The sequence below is a fragment of the Leucoraja erinacea genome, chromosome 10 (assembly GCF_028641065.1).
Source record: "Leucoraja erinacea ecotype New England chromosome 10, Leri_hhj_1, whole genome shotgun sequence".
In the NCBI taxonomy this organism is placed as follows: Eukaryota; Metazoa; Chordata; class Chondrichthyes; order Rajiformes; family Rajidae; genus Leucoraja; species Leucoraja erinaceus.
In genome coordinates, this window is record NC_073386.1 from 8,591,789 (window position 1) to 8,612,936 (window position 21,148).

General features: G+C 38.4%; 1 protein-coding gene across 1 annotated transcript in view; it reads left to right on the plus strand.

The window, feature by feature from the left end:
- The window catches only part of rpap2 (RNA polymerase II associated protein 2), a 48,076-nt gene that overhangs the window by 10,945 nt on the left and 15,983 nt on the right, over nt 1–21,148 (plus strand). Inside the window, exons 7-10 of the mRNA XM_055641409.1 lie at nt 39–1,008; nt 4,861–4,952; nt 5,460–5,540; nt 14,655–14,723. Of these exons, the coding sequence (XP_055497384.1) occupies nt 39–1,008; nt 4,861–4,952; nt 5,460–5,540; nt 14,655–14,723 (1,212 nt within the window). The remainder of the gene's footprint in view (nt 1–38; nt 1,009–4,860; nt 4,953–5,459; nt 5,541–14,654; nt 14,724–21,148) is intronic.

A 21,148-nucleotide genomic window follows, 5' to 3' on the forward strand; every position in this document is an offset into this window, starting at 1 on the left:
GAATCAATTATTCTTTTTTTTATATCTTAACCGTGCAGGGGGAGAGCTGGGGAAGAAGTGAGATTTCAAACTTTAAGTATCCAGGTTTCAGATGTTGATGACCCTTCTTTTGTGGACGATCGGCAAGTATCTAACTCTCCACGTGAAAGTGATAGCAGTGGCTACGATCAAGAATTTGTTTCATCTGTCATGACTGGAGAAAAGTATAACGTAAAATGTGCAAGGCACAAACAGGTTAAAAAAAAGCAGCACGGTATTACTACAAAACCCGAAAAAACAGTAACTGTGCCAAAATGTTCAGAGACGGATCATGAAGTAGAAAATGCTGCACAACAATTGAAGGAATATCATGTTAATAATGCTGAGACATCTAGTTCCAGATTGTCCCAGAATGCAGGAACAGATCAATTGACTTTTGCACCGAAGGAAAAAGCACCTCTGTCAGTGGACCAAGATGTACTTCCAACAGTTTCCTTGACTGGATTAAAAGATGATGAGAAAGTTGTAGCAAGCAATGTTACCACACAAGGTCTAAGTAAGAAAGGTGCTGCATCTCTGAAAAAGCTAATAGCAATATCAAAACAACGTAACTCTCTTTGTTCAAGTAGATCTACTTCACATGTAGAAAGTAATGTGATTGAATTACTAAGACAAACATTAAGTGAATGGAACACAGGAGAAACATTAAGATTTCTTTATGGTACAAATTTAAAATACAAAGGAACACAATGTAGGTTGCCATGTTATGCTACTGAACAAGAACAACTTGATGAAGATGACTTGGATAGCCTGGAAGTAGTTGAAATCATTCATCCTAATGAAAATATTCACAAGAGCATCCAGGTCAAAAAGTTAGATGCCTCTGTTAGACCATTACCAAAATTTGAACAACTAAAGCAGGAATCTGAATTTCTTCATCTGAAGGTCAGAGAGTTTTATAAAGGACGATATGTTTTACCTGACAACACCGAAGACAACTGTGAAGGAAATTATCAGTCCACAACTTCCGTAAGTTATACATTCTTCACACTGATATCTTTCTGGAAGAAATCAAAGAAAAAAATCAATATAATTCTCAATACGAGTAAATCATTTTTTTTAATTCATTCAAAAGTTTGCCAAATTTTAGTTCATGATGCTTTGTTGAAGATTTTAGAACTTTATTTTGTGACTACCCCAGTGGGTTCCATTCCACAGCCCCGTAAAGGGTGACTAGGTAATAATTCTGGTAACTGCTTTCCATATTAGGAATTAAATCCAAGGCCATTCTAGTTAACATAGATGTTAACTAGAATGGTCTTGGATTCAATTCCTAATATTGAATCTGACAGCTATTACATCATGAACTGATGGCATCAATTTCCATCACATTCAGCCCCAATAGCTCTTGTTACATTCAATAATCATGTGGGTAGCAAGGAGAAAGAGCAGTTTAGGCAAAATAACAAACTTGTTATCTGTTAAATTATCTTCCTGATGGCACAGTGGTTAATTATATTTTACGGTATTTAAAATCAGATATTTTCTGCAATCTGAAAAACAAGTCAAGTCAAGTTTATTCGTCACATACACATACGAGATGTGCAGCGAAATGAAAAATGAAAACATTCCACTACCATCCTACCATGCCAGACCTTGTCAATGGCTTTTCTGAAATCCACATAGACAAAACCTTGTCAATCTTGTCAATCCTCTGGGTTACCTCCTCAAAATAAAACTCAATTAAATTCATGAGACACAGTTTCCCATACTGAAAATAATGCTAGGTATCCCGTATCAGTTCCCGCCTTTCCAAATGCATAATAACCTGAATCGCAAAATCTATTCCAATAAACTCCCCCACTTGTGTAAGGCTAACCAACCTGTAATTCCCTGATTTATCTCTGCTTCCCTCTTTAAATTACCTCCCTCTTAAATAACATAAACAATGGTTGTCCTCCAGCCTTCCAGTACCTCACCAGTGACTAACGCAGTTACAAAAAATCTGCCAGAGGTCTAATAATCTTTTCCCAGCAGTCCTTTTACCAGATAGGGGAGTCTAAAACTAGAGGGCATAGATTCAAGATGAGAGGGGAAAGATTTAAAAGGGGCCTGAAGGGCAGCATTTTCACTCAGAGGGTGGTATGTATATGAAACAATCTGCTGGAGGGTGCTGAAGTAGTAGATGCAATTATTTTGTTTAAAATAAATTTAAATAGGTATATGGATAGAAAAGATTGAGATACGAGCCAAATGCAGGCACATGAGACTAGCCCAAGTAGAGTCATTGGTTGGCATGGAGGAATTAAGCCAAAGGATCTGTTTCCGCTTTGTATAACTATGTGACGCTAAGTGTGACATTCTACAATTTTCTAAGGTAAACTGAGGCAGTACATACAGTTGTAGGGCATACAACTACATACAGTATATAGGATATAGAAACATAGAAAATAGGTGCTGGAGTCGGCCATTCAGCCCTTTGAGCCAGCACTGCAATTCAATATGATCATGGCTGATCATCCAAAATCAGTACCCTGTTCTGACTTTTTCCCCATATCCCCCGACTACTCTATCTTTAAGAGCCCTATCTAGCTCTCTCTTGAAAGTATCCAGAGAACCAGCCTCCACCGCCCTCTGAGGCAGAGAATTCCACACTCACAATTCTCTGTGAAGAAGTGCTTCCTCGTCTCAGTCCTAAATGGCCGACCCCTTATTCTTATAAACTGTAACCCCTGGTTCTGGACTCCACCAACATTGGGAACATTGTTCCTGCAGCTACCCTGTCCAATCCTCTAAGAATTTTATATGTTTCTATAGGATCTCCTCTCATCCTTCTAAATTCCAGCAAATACAAGCCCAGTCGAACCATTCTTTCATCAAACATTAGTCCCGCCATCGCGGGAATTAACCTGGTGAATCTACGCTGCGCTCCATCAATAGCAATAATGTCGTTCCTCAAATTAGGAGACCAAAATTGCACACAATACTCCAGGTGCGGTCTCACCAGGGCCCTGTACAACTGCAGCACGACCTCCTTGCTCCTAAACTTAAATCCTCTTGCAATGAAGGCCAACATGCCATTGGCTTTCTTCACTGCCTGCTGTACCTGCATGCTTACTTTCAGTGACTGATGTACAGGCACACCCAGGTCTCATTGCCCATCCCCTTCTCCTAATCTGACACCATTCAGATAATAATCTGCCTTCCTGTTCTTGCCACCTCAGTGGATAACCTCACATTTATGCACATTATACTGCTTCTGCCCACTCACCCAATCTATCCAAGTCACCCTGCAGCCTCATAGCATCCTCCTCGCAGCTCACACTGCCATCCAGCTTTGTGTCATCTGTAAACATAGAGATGTTACATTTAATTCCCTCATCTAAATCGTTAATATATACTGTAAACAGCTAGAGTCCCAGCACCGAGTCTTGCAGCACCCCACTAGTCACTGTCTGCCATTCTGAAAATGACCCGTTAATTCCTACTCTTTGCTTCCTGTCTGCCAACCAGTTCTCTACCTATGTCAATACCCTACTCCCAATATCATGTGGTTTAATTTTGCAAACAAATTGCTTGTGTGGGACCTAGTCAAAGGCTTTTTGACAGTCCAGATACACCATATCCACTAGCTCTCCCTTATCCATTCTACTTGTTACATCCTCAAAATATTCCAAAAGATTGGACATTAGATTTCCTCTTCATAAATCCATGCTGACTTTGACCATCACTGCTTTCCATATACATGGAAGGGCTCTGGGAATATGAGCAGAAAGACCTAGGGATACAGGTATGTAATTTCTTCAAAGTGGCAACACGTACACAATGATGGCGAAGAAGGCAAATGGCATGTTCACCTTCATTAGCCGAGGCTTTTAGTTTATGAGTGCATTTATAGTGCAGTTGTACGAAATGTTGGCTTGGCAGCACTTGGAGAATTTTGTGCAGTTTTGGTTGTCATACTACAGGAAGGATGTGATTAAGCTAGAAACGGTGCAGAAAAGATTCACAAGGATGTTGTCTAGGTTGGAGGGCTTGAGTTATGATAGATTAGATAGGCTGGGTCTGTTTATCCTGGAGTGACAGAGGCTGGCATGGTAGAAGTATATAAAGTTATGAGAGGCACAGGATAGGGCATGTTCCACATGGTAGGGGTATCTAAAACTAGAAGCCGTAACTTTTAAGGTGAGAGGAAAGAGATTTAAAGATAGTCAAAGGAGTAAACTTTTCACATCAAAATTGTTGATATCTGGAATGTGCTACCAGAGAAGATAGTTGATGCAGGAACAGTAACAAGTTTTAAGAGACATCTGGATAGGTAGTTGAATGAACAAGTTATAGAACGATATGGAATTAACGCAGGGAAGTGGGATTGTTGTAAATGGGCATGAAGGTGGGCTGATAGATCTGTGTATATGCTGCATAACTATGACTAAAGGCTTAGCACAGTGAAATGTTACATTAAATGGTCAATGAAGAAGGTAAAGTGCTTCTAATGATATTTGTGACATAATGTTACATTTTGTAAAGATAATAAAAAATCATTAAATACAGAATTTTGCCGTGACGAGTATGTGAAATGCACAGTGAAAAATATTTTCTCTTTTTATTTTTAACCCAGCAACATACATACTGAACTTTAATGAATGTTACCTTATTTTAGAGTTGAAACCCCAAGCCTGTTTTTGAATTGCATGTTTCCCATCTTTAGAATCAGTGTAAAAAATGTCTAGAAGGTAGAATTAAATAATCAGTTCACATCTTTTAGAGGTTTTGATTTTTGCTGCCAAACATGAAAAGGAGATCATTGATCCACTATATTTACCAATGTCCAGACAAACAATTCATAACTTAAATAATACTGTTCTATTTTTAATTTAGGAAAGTAATGAGGATCCATTTCTTCCATTAGTTGATTCTGAAGCACAACACCATATCCGCAAAGGTATCGTTTTAGATGCACTTAAAAAAGTGTAAGTGTATTCATAGATATTTATCAAAATCTACATAAATTTTATTTTTACACTTTAATATATCTAGTATGCATGGAAACTATATATTTTTTCAAATCTTGTCGTCTTTAGGATTTGGTCAGAAAAAATAGATTTTTGTTTGTATTTTGTATTCATGGCATGCAGATGTCCCTGCCAAAGCCAAGGCTGATTTGCTATCCCCATTTATCATCAATAGGGTGGTGAAGAGCTTCAATGCCTTTCAAACGTGTAATACAATGTCCACCTTAAATTAGATACATTTTAAAGTAATACATCTACTGTAAGAATATATTAATTGTTAAATATTAATTAATTAAATATTGATGTTTACAACGGTTATCCTACAATGCTCCTCAATTAACGCCGAATTAATTAAATTAATTAATCCAAAAATAAAGTTCATGTGCTGTAGTAAAATTATTTTGTAATGTGAATTTTCAAAGAGAATTTGATAACAATTGTAAAAGTTTACTTTTTCATTTCTAGTTTACCCAAGTTATTGGGACCTTGTCAACTCTCGATGTCTGATATATTTTCTCAACTAAATAGCCTTGTAAAAACCTTCAGGTAAGTGATACAACTGTCAAATGCTACATGCATATGTGAATATAGGTAAATAATATTTACATGTTTTTAACAGTCTTTGTGAACGGCCATTATTGGATCTTCCTGGATTACATCACGCAAACTTGTACTTTTCTCTGCCAAAACATGTCACGTCGCTCCAGTCTAATCATAGAAAGGAAAGATAACCTGTCAACCTTCTCTTCGCTTTGTTTCCTTTACCACCTCCAATCTTTCCCACAAACATAAATGCAAAAGATTAATGAGTTTGCCCACTAAAGCTGAGACCAAATTGACATCATAATACAAATGTCCTATCCTTGCTGTGCAGTCCTATCCATCTCCAAAGTTACCAACCCCAGTATAACTAGACAGTTGTAACTTTGACCCTAAGCTGAGTGTTTTACTTCCATTGCTCATCTCTGACTTGATTCAGTACATCAAGGTTAACATTTTAAGTGCTGCAATTTCCAATGCTATTCTGGACACCTTTCCATCCTCCAGAGAAAATACTGGGATCTATTTTTGAGGAAGTGACAATGAGGATCTTGAAAGATAAAAATAGAATTGGGCAGAGTCAACATGAATTAAAGGAGCAACCATCAACGGCAAATTTCTTGATTTTGTTTAAAGGTTGTAACTAGGATGTACTAGTTAATTTTCGCAAGGTCATTCTGCCACATAGAGTCCATGCTGGAACTGAGTCTTGTAGGGATTACACACAGGTGCTCCGCCAGATCTGGACAGGCGTAGAACTCGTGACTCATTCATTCCAAAGGCAATCCAGATCTGCAGATTAGGAGACAATGGGAATGGGTACTTATGTAAGGTTACTTTTACATTTGACATTCCAAAGTTAAGCAAAGTTAAACATTGTCTGAATTAAACTCACATACATAATTTCTCTGCCCACATATTCACCTGATCTATATCCTGATGTATCCTTTCACATCGTTCTAAACTATCCATAACTTGAACAATTTTTGTGTCATATGCAAACATGCAAATAAGCCAATCTATATTTTTGTCCTAATCATATATATACACAAACAGCGAGGTCCATTCCTAATTTCTATGGAATACCTTTGGTCAGAAAACTCCAGCCAATGAAACACTTGAGAAATGTTTAAAGTTGTACCTGTAGTAGTTTATATAATGAAAACAAATGCACTAATTTATAATTCAACAAGTTTAACGAATTACTTAGATTTAATTTCAGGAACCCATTTTTATCTAATGTGCATTAGACTAATTATTTAGATCTACAACCTGTAAATAGCCAAAATCGAAAGTAGACAAAAATGCTGGAGAAACTCAGTGGGTGCAGCATCTATGGAGGGAAGGAAATAGGCGATGTTTCGGGTCGAGACCCTTCTTCAGACTGATGTGGGGGTGGGGGGGGAAGAAGAAAGGAAGAGGCAGAGACAGTGGGCTATGGGAGAGCTGGGAAGGGGAGGGGAAAGAAGGAGAAAGCAGGGACTACTTGAAATTGGAGAAGTCATTATTCATACCACTGGGGTGTAAACTACCCAAGTGAAATATGAGGTGCTCCTCCTCCAATTTATGTTGGGCCTCACTCTGGTCATGGAGAGGCCCAGGACAAAAAGGTCAGATTCGGAATGGGAGGGGAAATTGAAGTGCTGAGTCACCGGGAGATCAGGTTGGTTATTGCGAACCGAGCGGAGGTGTTGGGCGAAACGATCGCCAAGCCTACGCTTGGTCTCACCAATGTAGAGCAACTGACACCTAGAGCAGCGGATGCAATAGATGAGGTTGAAGGAGGTGAACCTCTGCTGCACCTGGAAAGACTGCTTGGGTCCTTGGATGGAGTCAAGGGGGGAGGTAGAGCGACAAGTATAGCATTTTCAATCTTAGAACTGGTGTTACCTAGCAAGAATGATTATGCTTTTTGATTCCATGCCTTTAGATACAACAACAAAAAATTATTAACCACCTTTTCATTTTCCATGTTAATTTGCTGTTCCATAAGAAATTATAGACAAGTTCAATTTTAATATAAATATAAATCTATTTTAAAATTAGTTTCTAGATAAAACATTTTAGAACATAATTCATTTGAATTAATGCGAAAGTAAAAGTAAGATAATTATTTGTAAAACTTATTTCCCTCCAAATAATACTGCTTAAAGCTTGGAGAAGAAAAAAAATCATTGTCTTAATGCACTTGGCAAACAAACAAAAAATTCAGCAGTAGCAATTTTCTGCCTCACTACCTTAGAAAGAAGACACAGTTCACGGTTCCTTTCAGTTAACAGTTTTTTTTTGTCTGTGCAGCTGAGAAATGGACTGAAGATGCCCTGGTAACCCTTGCATTGCAACCAATTTTCTCAGCAAATCTCCAGGTGCCTGTTAAGCAGTTGTTAAGAAAAATTGAGACACTGGATTTTTCTCTAGAGCTAGCACACGTTGAGGGTTTTGCGTGGAGGAGGGAATAAAGACAACCCACAACCCCCGTGTTACAGCTGTTCGGGTAACGGAAATTCACCCTTATAGAATTCACAAATTGCTAGCGGTGAAAATAAACAGTAAATGCGGATGTTGGAAATATAAAATAAAACAGAAAATGCAACAAACCTTTTCTGTTTTTATTTTGGATTTCCAACATCTGCAGTGTTTTATTTTCAGCAGGTCACACCACATTTGTGGGAAGAGAAACAGAGTCAACGTCTTGTGTCTATTGGGCTAATCGTAGCATGTTTCAGTTGTTTGGAGGTTGTATTTAAAGTAAGTGACAAGAATAGATGCTAAGGAGAGATGAGAGGAAACCTTGAAGGACAGGAAAAAAAGGACATTGCAGGTAAGATTGAATAGAGAAGGACCAAGTTTAGCGAGAATTCCCCCAACTACATGATAAAGAACAGACTTGGGAAAAGTGTGGTATCATAGGCTTACAGGCAAGTTAAGAAGGATGATGTATTGTGGTCATGTACAATGTGTTATATGTGTCTTTGATTACTGTCTCACTGCTGTCATAAACTATGGAAGTCCCATTTTTCTGGACTGGAATTCCGGGAAAAGGGGCCTAGATTTTGTCGGTGACAGCCTATTTAAATGTTTGGAAGGGAATGGGAGATTGTTTGTATGGTAGTTTGCAAGAATAGAAGAGACAAGATGTTTTTGTTGAGAAGGCTGATGAGGCATAAATAGGCAAGACAGCCAGAATCTTTTTCCCAGAGTAGATATGTCAAATACTAGAGGGTGCTGTTTTAAGGTGCGAGGGGGAAAGTTTGATGGAGATGTGGGGCAATTTTTTTTTTTTACACAGTGTGGTGGGTGCCCTTAGCGTGGTGCTGGGGTAGTGGTGAAGGAAGCAGATATGATGATAGCTGTTAGATAGGCACATGAATATGCAGCGATGGTGGGATGTGGATCAAGTGCAGGTAAAAGAGATTAGTTTAATTTGGCATCATGTTCCATCGTGGGCTGAAGGGCGATTCCTCCATTTTACTATGTTCACTTGTGGAAATCTTAAAGGCTGGTGGGCAGTCCAGGAGGAGAATGAAGCATCAATAGTTGATATGGTAGGGTACTCTGTTGAGAATATGGTTGAAGGAGCAACCAAAGGATCTTGTAATAATTTGAGGTTGGAGAATCGTACGGAAATTAGTTTAGTTCAGCGCAGAAACAGGCCCTTCAGCCCACCAAGTCTGAACCGACCAGCAATCCCCAAACATTAACACTACCCAACATACACAAGGGACAATTTTACATTGAGACCAAGCCAATTAATCTACAAACCTGTACGTCTTTGGAGTATGAGAGGAAACCAAATATCTCGGAGAAAACCCATGCAGGTCACTGGGAAACGCACAGACTCCAATGAGAGGAAAAGCTGGGGGCTACAGATTTAGGGCTGATATAGGGTCAACGTTGAAGGAAGTTTGGCTCAATGGACTTGGGTAAAGGAAGGAAGCAGCAAAGATGTTCTCGTTTTTAAGGCTCCACTACAACACAATCTACTTCTCACTTGCAATGGAAAAAATAATAAACGGAGCAGGGGAGTGAGAATTGAGTGAAAATACATTTTTGGAGTATAACACAAGAAATGAGCAGTGAAATCAGAGTATAAAGCCTATGTAAGGGAATCGTATGTATCATTCATCTTTTAGAAACATAGAAACATAGAAATTAGGTGCAGGAGTAAGCCATTCGGCCCTTCGAGCCTGCACCGCCATTCAATATGATCATGGCTGATCAAATTTTTCTGTATTACAAAAAAAAAACCTCCATAGGAGAATATATTATATTTATTTCAGGCATGGCATTCCAGTTTAGTATTTCCAATGGTGTTATCACTTTTTGCTAAACAAAATAATATTGTTAGCCGATGTAATTTAAAAAAAGCTTTACAGCCAATTTACTTTTAATGTCACTGCTGTAGGTTAGGAATAACCTTATACCTCTGTTTTCCAAAACTATACTTTCAAGCTCCACGCTGCTGAAGCCTGTGAACATTGACTTATACCAGACCATAATGAGCAAATTTTCAGACTAATGTTCTAATTTTATCAACATATTGATTGTCAATGGTCAGGGATAAAATAATTAACTAATTGCAGCAGCTAAAGAACCTAGAAGGTTTCAGGCCGGGACCCTTCTTCAGAATCTGAAGAAGGATCCAGACCTGAAAGGTCAGTTTGAAAAATGGTCCCGACCCGAAACGTCACCTATCCATTTTCTCCAGAAATGCTGCCTGACCTGCTGTGTTACTCCAACATGTTGTGTCTATCTATAGCATAAACCAGCATCTGCAGTTCTTTTTTATTAAATCTAAAAAAATGACCATGTTCTCTTTGTCCATCAATACAATCAGATCCTCTTGTTATTTCCTTAACTACCACTGCAGCATTGGCCTTCTGTGACTGCGCTATTTGAATGCAATGCTACACATGTGAACTCTGATACCGATGGCTAAGTCTTTTGGAAACATTTCACTACACTAACACCTTAACAATAAACTGGGCAAAACTATTTTCATAGCTGTTATCATTTTTTTGAAGGATTTGTTATACTGCTCTTTAGTAGATATGTGAAGCTACATAAAACCTTATTATCCACAACAATTGTGATTTTATTCCAAAGTAAAATACTCGCATTTCATGCTATGAGAATAGAATGCTAACATGAATAAAATTACTTGGAACAATTATTATTTGTTTACGTTGTACTCTGCAAAAAGAAACACAAGGGTCAGAATTTCAGATGTTTGAGTGGCATGGCCAAGTTTTGAATTTAATATACATTGTGCGAACATTATTACCAGCCACAAGAAATATGCTTGCTAGTCCAACACAGTGAGCGGACTGATGTAAAAGCCAAATACTGATTTTGTGAATGTCGTTTATACAGATATATAGTGCAGCATTGCCTTTTTTTCTGGAGAAGTTACCCTGTGCTAACAGGGTAAAGTTGCCGCAGTTATAAATTCAGTTTTCTCCATTCTTTTATACAGTGCCCTCCATAATGTTTGGGACAAAGACCCATCATTTATTTATTTGCCTCTGTACTCCACAATTTGAGATTTGTTAAGGAAAAAAATCACATGTAGTTAAAGTGCCATTTTTATACATTTTGGTTTCTCCATGTAGAAATTACAGCAGTGTTTATACATTGTCCCCCCATTTCAGGGCACCATAATGTTTGGGACACAGCAATGTCATGTAAATGAAAGTAGTCATGTTTAGTATTTTGTTGCATATCCTTTGCATGCAATGACTGCTTGAAGTCTGCGATTCATGGACATCACCAGTTGCTGGGTGTCTTCTCCGGTGATGCTCTGCCAGACCTGTATTGCAGCCATCTTTAGCTTATGCTTGTTTTGGGGGCTAGTCCCCTTCAGTTTTCTCTTCAGCATATAAAAGGCATGCTCAATTGGGTTCAGATCGGGTGATTAACTTGGCCACTCACGAATTGACCATTTTTTGGCTTTGAAAAACTCCTTTGTTGTTTTAGCAGTATGTTTGGGATCAATGTCTTGCTGTAGAATGAACCGCCGGCCAGTGAGTTTTGAGCCATTTGTTTTAACTTGAGCAGATATGATGTGTCTGTATACTTCAGAATTCATTATGCTACTACCATCAGCAGTTGTATTATCAATAAAGTGAGCCAATACCTTCAGCAGCCATACATGCCCAGGCCATAACACCCCCACCACCGTGTTTCACAGATGAGGTGGTATGCTTTGGATCGTTGGCAGTTCCTTCTCTCCTCCATACTTTGCTCTTGACAACTCTGATATAAGTTAATCTTCGTCTAATTTGTCCACAAGGTCTTTATACAGAACTGTGGTTGCTCTTTTAAGTACTTCTTGGCAAACTGTAACCTGGCTATCCTATTTTTGCGGCTAACCAGTGGTTTGCATCTTGCAGTGTAGCCCCTGTATTTCTGTTCATGACGTTTTCTGCAGACAGTGATCATTGCCAAATCCACACCTGACTCGTGAAGAGTGTTTCTGATCTGTCAGACAGGTGTTTGGGGATTTTTCTTTATTATGGAGAGAATTCTTCTGTCATCAGCTGTGGAGGTCTTCCTTGGCCTACCAGTCCCTTTGCGATTAGTAAGCTCACCAGTGCTCTTTCTGAATGATGTTCTAAACAGTTGATTTTGGTAAGCCTAAGGTTTGGCTGGTGTCTCTAACAGTTGTATTCTTGTTTCTCAGTCCCATAATGGCTTCTTTGACATTTCATTGGCACAGCTTTGGTCCTCGTGTTGATAAACAGCAATAAAGGTGATGGAAAGACTGGAGGAAAGACAAGGTGCTGAGAGTTCTCTTATACCTGCATTAAGGAGGCACTTAAACACACCTGAGCAATTACAAACATCTGTGAAGCCATGTGTCCCAAACATTATGGTGCCCTGAAATGGGGGGACTATGTATAAACACAACTGTAATTTCTACATGGAGAAACCAAAATGTATTAAAAAAAACTTTAATAAAATCTGACAATATGCACTTTAACCACATGTGATTTTTTCTATTACAAATCTCAAAGTGGAGTACAGAGGCAAATAAATAAATGATGGGCCTTTGTCCCAAACATTATGGAGGGCACTGTAGCTATAGGGGGAAAAATCAGGTGTGCTTTATATCACAAATTTTAAAACACAATTAAAAATTATCTTGTAAAAGTAAGTTTAGGAAGTCCCCCACACCCCACGGTGCACTGCCTTAACCAGACAGTTATACTGATGGGTAGTGGAATGTTATGATGGCTTTCTATGACAGGTCACTTATGCCACTGTCATCACATGAAGCACAAACTAATGATTGTACCTATCGATGGCCTTCTCTTTCCCTGCAGAATATTTTTTTCTTTTCTTCAGGTGGCAATTTTAATACTGCTACAGTTAACCATTACTGAGATCTAGAATTAATGGACCACTGTTGCCTATGATTTTGTATTTGTCCCTGCACTGAAAGCTTTGTTCATCTGAGAATCTGGCCCTGAGGTACAGTTTGCTTTAAAAGTGACTGACCTTTGTCTGCTACTGCATACATAAACGTGCCACACCTGTAGGTTGTATGCTTTTAGCTCTCCTTTTAATACAGCCACAATAAGATGATTGCACTATGACAGGTGGTTGCTCTGGGACTAGTGATTGAGCAAAAGGTTTTTGTTTGGAGAAGCTTCACTGCATAGTCATTGAACAGCCTGGTGATGTTAATGCAACAACAGATCTATACTTGAGAAAATCATTCAACTCCTCACACTGCTTGGTTTGTAAACTGTTTCTTGATAGCAATATACTGGGTGTGAAGTTGCTACAAATTGATATGAAAAGAGGTTCAGTTAATTGACACACATATAACTGCATTCTTCGATTTATATATAAGTATGTTGCTTCCCCATGCTGCAATCAATAATGGATCCTTGTAGAGCATAAGAATAAAGATGCTTTCACTGGTATTTTTCACTGTTACCCCATGTGAATTTAAGCTGTCTCTTTCGTTGTATCTCATCGCAGATTAGCCAGAATGTTGCAATTGAACAGGCTGTCAAGATGATTCTGTCATTCATTTTGTTTGATGTTTGCAGGTATAGCCTCATCAAGTAACTGGGACAAACTACACTTTGGCTTTAGAGATTGCATTTAAAAATAATGCAAAATATCTTGAGTAGAAAACTATTTATTTGTTAAATCCTTGCTGGGTCTTGCTGTATATTGGAATCTCTCAATCGTATGCTGCTGCATTATACTGTGGATGGACAATAAATGCTAAGCTTAACAGAGATGTATCCAAAAAATAAATTTAATAATATGAGTTATGATCTTTTGGAGAAGTCATTGGCTTTTCCTATGGGGCGATCTCTGAAATGTTCCCTTGTGAACTAGCCCTGAGAGCAGCGACTGGGAGAATTTGCGTAAAGGTTGGATTTTTCGTAAGTAGGGCCTTCTGTTACCCAGCACCCCTATATTCCATTTTTCCAACTGAAGCTTTATGAAGGAACTCTAAAAGCTTAAGCAGTTTGCACACAAACAAAGGACTTCCTCAAACATTTGTCCTCTAATAGATATGTTATTTTAGTGCTGTGCAAGTAATACTAACTGGAGATAAAAGGAATTGCAGAGTATTACCACAGTAATAATTAAACCATTAATAATAAACTACCCATAAATGTTGGCCATTGATTTAAAATATGGCATGTTTGTTCCAGATTTGTTCCTCTCCTTGGGTTTTTGTAACTACGTACAACCGATTTAAAAGTAATGATGAGAAAATATAACAATACTTTCTGGCAGTGTTTTGAAAAATTTAATACAAAGCCTTTTAATAGTAGCATGTCACTTTCTAGCAATGATGTTCCATACAATGTTTTAATCACTGCCACGTTATAGACAGGGAGTAAGTATACCAAGGTGTATTCATGTACCTTTACTGGAGCTGGGTAAAAAACAGAATAGGGTGGGAGCTCTGCCACCTTACCTAAACAATGCCCCAATGAATGTTCTTGGCAGGGAAAAGTGGTGTAGTCACTAAAAGATAAAAATAACAATCTAGTAACTTTTTTTAAAGTATTCAGTGAATAAAGGAAGTAGTCTGAACATTTGAACTTCACCTCTTGTGGCTGATTATTTTCTGTAATTGTTTTACAGACTGACCAACACCAATATTATTCACAGAACTCCAGAGTGGACATTAATTGCAGTTGTGCTGTTTTCAGTGTAAGTGTTAACAATATTATTTTTGTTCAGAGGTTAATGTAAAATTCTTGATAAGTTGGGGAAATGATTATTAGTAGAGTCCAAGAATGTGCTTTAAAACAGTGAAGACTTTACATCTATCATTTTCTTTATTCATAATCTGTTAAAACATAGACTGCAATGGGTTTGTTTTCACACAGTAGGGATTGGATAGAACAACATTAAATAGGATAATTGAGACAATTATTTTTACAGTAGAAAATGTTGTACATTTTTCAGAAAAGGAAATTCTAGACTTTGTCCAACCCTGTTGTCTTGGATTTGCTTCAACTAATTCCAGGTGGTGTTCTTGAAAATCATGCCAGTGTTATGATTAATTTCTATGTTTGTATCAAGTATCATTGGGTTGTTCGATTCTAGGCCTTTTATCCAGATATAATCATGTCCTTAACTGATATTTGAGTGCCAACTTATTTTAGTAAACACCATTGGTTCTGAATTGATATGATGGAATCCTATAACTCTTTTCTCCCTGTGGTGCAGTTCTGGGTTCTTGTGCTATAAGTGCATGTATAAATTAGTTTATAATATTAAAGAATTACTGCTATATTGATAATTAAATACAAGGACTGGTTTAGGTTTTATTTAAATACTAGACCAAGTGAGACCTGTTGGGTTCCGTCCCCTCAATGCACAGTTGCCGGGGGAGGGGTGGGGAGGTGACGTCACTCGCAGCGCAAGCAAGAATGGCAGGCAGGCAGGCAGAGTCATTGTGATGTTATCGGCGACAGACAGACGTTTTTTTTCAATTTTTTTTTTCCAGATTTTTGAACATTTTCATTAATAACTCGAGAAATAAAGAATGAAATTTCCAGATAAGGCGATTTCAGACTCCAGGGGAAAAATCGTGTTAACGTGTTGTTTTTTGAGAAGATGTCATTATACACCCACACCCACACCCACACCCACACGCGCACAAGCACACACACACACAAACACTATTATAAGTATAGAGATATTTCCAAATCCAGTTGCAGGAAAGCTGAATTCAATGGAATAAGTGTCTAAAAATGAGTTTTTCTATAGAGAACCACACAGTCATTATAATGTAGAATTGTGTATTTTAAAATATGGTATAAGGAAGATTGAAAGATTGCTTTTCAATATTTTGCTTAATCATCAATCATTGTATTTGGCCAATGTGACCATTACTTTGTATGTTTGTTTCTCATGAAGGCCTCTAGCATTGTTCTTGTTGTTCATCCCCAAGTCCTTCATATCTTTACATTTAATAATCATTCCACTGCAGTGTCTTTAAACCATTCTAATGTGAAAAAAATTCGGATATTATGATAATTCAACTCTTAATTATCTAATCATATTGTTGTATTCTCCATTTATTCAATCATTGTTTCTTTTTAAAAAGTCACAAATTTCAAAATGTTGCCAACCAGTAGCATAGTGGCAAATATATACTTTCTTCTGCACAGAGGTTAATGTTTCAGTCCATTTTCATGATAAATAAATAATAGGTAATTATGGTGATCTTTTTAAGATACCATTATTTAATCAATCATGCATGATATTATTGTGTAAGTTGACCAGAAATTTCCGATTTTAAGATTTATCAAGTTAACAACCAAATCTTATCAGTTATTTTACCCATTTTCTGCTGGGTTTTTTTAATGTCAATTTTTTTTAATATGCTGAATTTTCATATTAATTGCCCATTAAACTAGATACAAATTTAGGTGAGTACGTGGTGTACACACATTGTTACCAGCTCTAAATTTGAACAATTTAACTGGAAGTTGGAGTAAAGTCTAATTGTGTACTGGGAGAAACTCCATTCCAGCAAAATTGGTCCAATTTGTGCAGCTTAATGGCATGGTGTGAAAAGACCAGTTCAAATATTTAAAACATTTTGTTTTGGGAAGAAAAAACAAAAATATTTGAATTTGCAGTGGTACGTGGAAATTTATGAAGTGTTGAAAGTAAGGCATGGAAGTTATGAGGAACAATTTTGAGAAAACGATTTGTCTTGGTTCTTGGTTACTTGGTCCTCCAAAATATTCCAAATGGAATTTAAATGGAGGTGGCGAAGGGAGGGCTTAAGCCAGAAAGGGTTATTGGGAAGAAAGAGCTACTTTAAATTTAGTCGCATCTGGTTGGGTAACTATAGTTGGGTGGAGATTATTCCATGCTTTAATTGTGCGGGGGAAGAACGGATTGCTGTACACATCTGTCTTTGTAGCTGGGATCACAAATTGGATCGAATGCTCTCGTCTGCTCCTAATTGGTTTGGGTTTGATGTAGGTCTTGTAGTCTATGTCGAGCTGACCATTTAACATTTTGTAAAAACAGGTCAAACGGTGAGAATGAATAACAATTGCTAGTTATGATAACTTGCATTATTTCAAGACAAAATTAGATAACTATCAACATTTGATTTAATTTACAGACTGCAAATCATACACACAGTGGAGAGAGTTTTTTTAAGCACTTCAGATATATGTGCATTTCCAATCGCATCTATTTTTATTAACATTGAAAGAACCTGAACAGCATTGGTTAATTACAACAAAATCTCTTGTGTTTGGACTAAGTACCACATGTAATGTTTAACATAATGTCTGCCTTTTAACAAAATCGCTGGTGATTTAATGCACTGACAGAAGAATAAATTTCATCAGGATTGAAGCTTTCATACAGTTGGGGTATTTTCAACTTGAATTAGAGAATTGTAGAAATCTACTCCAGGCTGCACTGTGCTTCTCCTTAGGCCTGCCAGATCGGTGGAACTTCTTGGGTGGAGATATTCTTAGTAGACGTTTGCAGGTCAAAATATGCTGCAGGCTATCTTCAAAGCATCCTCAGCATTGCATTTCCTACCATTGATATTGCTTCGGTCTGACACATTATTCCAGCTTTCCTGTCCCAGGGAAGTGCGTTCAAGCAAGTGTTAGTGAAGGCTTCAGTAAGCCTTAAATCTTTGTTATAAAACCAACTAGTGCTGAAATGAGTCATTAAATCAGAACATAGAAAGTAACTTTACTGGAATGCTTTGATATCAATTTTTAATAGACTATAAGAACAAATCTTTTGTCATTTTTGCTACCACGTTGTATGGGTGAACGGCTAATTTGTGAAACAGATCTTATGAATTTTTAAAACTTTCTGCCACAAATTTCACTGCCTTCATTGGTAGCATTTGAATGCAGCATTTTAATTTCTATAAATTTAATCATTTAATGTTGTACACACTTAAATAGATTTTGTAAAGCATCAACAAAATGAAATTAAGTCTGAAGAAGGGTTTCGGCCCGAAACGTTGCCTATTTCCTTCGCTTCATAGATGCTGCTGCACCCGCTGAGTTTCTCCAGCATTTTTGTGTACCTGAAATTAAGTCATGCTAGTGTTTGTTTTGTTCAGGGCTGTGATTTCAGTCATGACCAGTTATAAAATAATATTTGTGGATCTAAAAAAATTTAAGTTGCTGTCTTAGAACTGTGGTTTTTATCGATGCCTGCAAACTTTAATTTTGAGCTTGCATTGTTTTGGATAGAAATCCTTATAAATGTCATTTGTAAACTGTGTTCAAGTTATCTGTGTCATGGGTATGAATTTCGGAATCCCTTCGGAGTTTGCATTCATGTTTAGACTGAATGAGCAATATGCCATATCAAATGAAGCAGATAAATACATCTTTCAAAATCATGGTAGTATAAAATGCATGTGATTATATTTCTCCATTGCCTAACTTTGCAAGGATTCCTGCTGTATATGTATTGTATACCCTGGGCGAAAGCTAATGGAAAGCTTTCAGTTCTTAGCTGGAAAAAATGTCTTGGATGATTTTTTTTTGTCTGAACTGGCTGATGGCACTGTCTTGCGGTCAATTTTGCCAACAGTGCTTAGATTTAATCCTTCAAGATTTTCACCTAAAAGCTTGAGCGTGGTTGTGCTGTACTGGGAGTAGAGTGTTAGCTTTGGGACATACCATTGAAACATACTTCAAATGATGTGGATCACAAGACAAAAGCCATCAGTCATTTCAGTTAACTCTGATGTTCAAAGATATACACAAGAGGCAATGTTCAACTGACATGCACAGCTTCAGAATAGATTCCAGGATGGTCTCCGTTCAGAATGTTCTTTGTTTAACATCATTTGCTTTGTAAGATGCAAGATAACACCTAAGTAGAAGGAAACATGTATAAATTGAATTTTAGTCTGAAATAGTTTTTTTCAAATGCAGAATTTGCACTTACCCTGGCAATTATTTTAAATCTTTTTCATGGTGTGTAGCGGATTATTTTTCATATTAGGCCAGGATATTCTGCAGTGGCATGTACCATAAAATTTGCTAACTGCCAAAATATCTGGAGGTAGCTTATTCTATATGTAATCCTACATATCCAAGTTGAATGCACACTATTGATGTGGGAGTGAATCTGAATCACAAGGGCTAATTGGAATAGAAATATTTGATATTTGTGATAAAGTGGGTTTGTAGCAGGGATGGGGATGACTGCTTGAACAAATGAGGTGGAATCGACTGGGTTGCCTTTTATAAGAGCTAATGCAGATTTGAACGGTCTGAATAGTCTTCCAAATGCTATACTGTTGTTTGATTTTCTGTTGCTACAGTGATCAGAATCTCATGAAATTATCTTCATCATTTAAGCACTGTCAAAAATTCTTGAGCTAGAGCAGTTGAATTGGTCTTAATTAGATTAGATTAGATTTGTTAATTAGATTAACGTCTATAATATGAGCTAAGTCATATAATTATAAAAACATGCAAATACTTGGTTGTGATGGTATTTTAGGCACATACCTTTTGGGTGGAATTTAAATAGTTAAAGTTGTTAAAAGCTTACAATTAAGATTTCATGTGGAGAAACTATTTACATCTAAGTTTGAGTGAGTTGGTGTCTCCGCATTGGTGGCCAAGGATATAGACAATAAGTGCAGTAGTAGGCCATTTGGCCCTTCGAGCCAGCACCGTCATTCAATGTGATCATGGCTGATCATCCCCAATCAGTACCCCGTTCCTGCCTTCTCCCCATATCCCCTGACTCTGCTATCTTTAAGAGCCCTGTCTAGCTGTAGGCGGTAGGCGGCGCGACTCTCGTCAGCAACGGCCTCTGCAGTCCGTCCGTGTTTTTATTATTTTCTGTCTATGTTTTTATGTAGTTTTTGTTATTTTTTGTTGGGGTGTGTGTGGGGTGGGGTTGGGGTGGGAGGGAGGGGGAAACTTTTAAATCTCTCCCTGCACGGGAGACCCGACCTTTTCTTGTCGGGTCTCCGTTATCGTTGGGGCTGCAACGAGGAGCGGCCTCCAACAGGAAGAGACCGGGGACTCTGGTGCTGACGACTCACCGTCACCGTCGCGGGGCTGGCCGAGTCCGGAGCGGGTGGAGCGGTGGAGGAGCGCTGCTGCTGCTGCTGCTGCGGCCCTCTCCGGAGAGTCGGAGGCTTCAACTGCAGGTTTGGTGGACGGCGGTACCGGGAGCCCGCGGGTCCCTGGAGGGAGACCGCTTTTCAGGGCTCTCGCAACGGCGACTTCTCCCGCCCGAGTTGCGGGGTTGAAGAGCTCCTGGAGCGGGGCCTAACATCACCGCCCCGCGCGGCTTGGAATGGCCGCGGGACTCTGCGAGCGCACGCCGGGGGCTCTAACATCAAGACCCGGTGTGCGACCTCGCACCACCCGGCGTGGCTTTAATGGCCGCGGGACAATTGCCATCGCCAGCCGGGGGCTTTGACTTTGACTCTGACATCGGGGGGGGGGGGGGGGGGGGGGGGGGGGGGTGCAGTGGAGAGATAAGTTATTTTGGCCTTCCATCACAGCGATGTGATGGATGTTTATGTAAATTATGTTGTGTCTTCGGTCTATTTGTTTGTAATGTATGGCTGCAGAAACGGCATTTCGTTTGGACCTCAAGGGGTCCAAATGACAATTAAATTGTATCTTGTATCTTGTATCTTGTAGCTCTCCCCTGAAAGCTCTAGCTCTCTCTTGAAAGCATGTGCATGTAAATCCTCATTCATTTGCATCATCTGAAATATCTGTTTTGCAATTTCTCCCTACAATGCCCCCTAACACCACCTTTCTTTTGTCAAATTTTGTCTGAAAATGTTCCTGCAAAGAACATTGTGAGACTTGCTAAATTAAAGTGTTGTGTAATTCCAGGTTGCTACCACCAGGTTGATTTTGTCATTTGGAGCATCATATTTAAGCACTAATTGTAATGGGCATTGTTTCGGGTCAAGATGTAAATGGAAGATAGCTGTGTGGAAGGGGTAAGATGGAAGATGGTAGGTGATAGATGAAACCAGATGAGGGGGAGAGGATGGAGATCTACTGGATACACTTTGAATCTTGATGTAGGTTTCGGCCTGAAACATTCTATTTCCACAGATGCTATTTAATCCGCTAAGT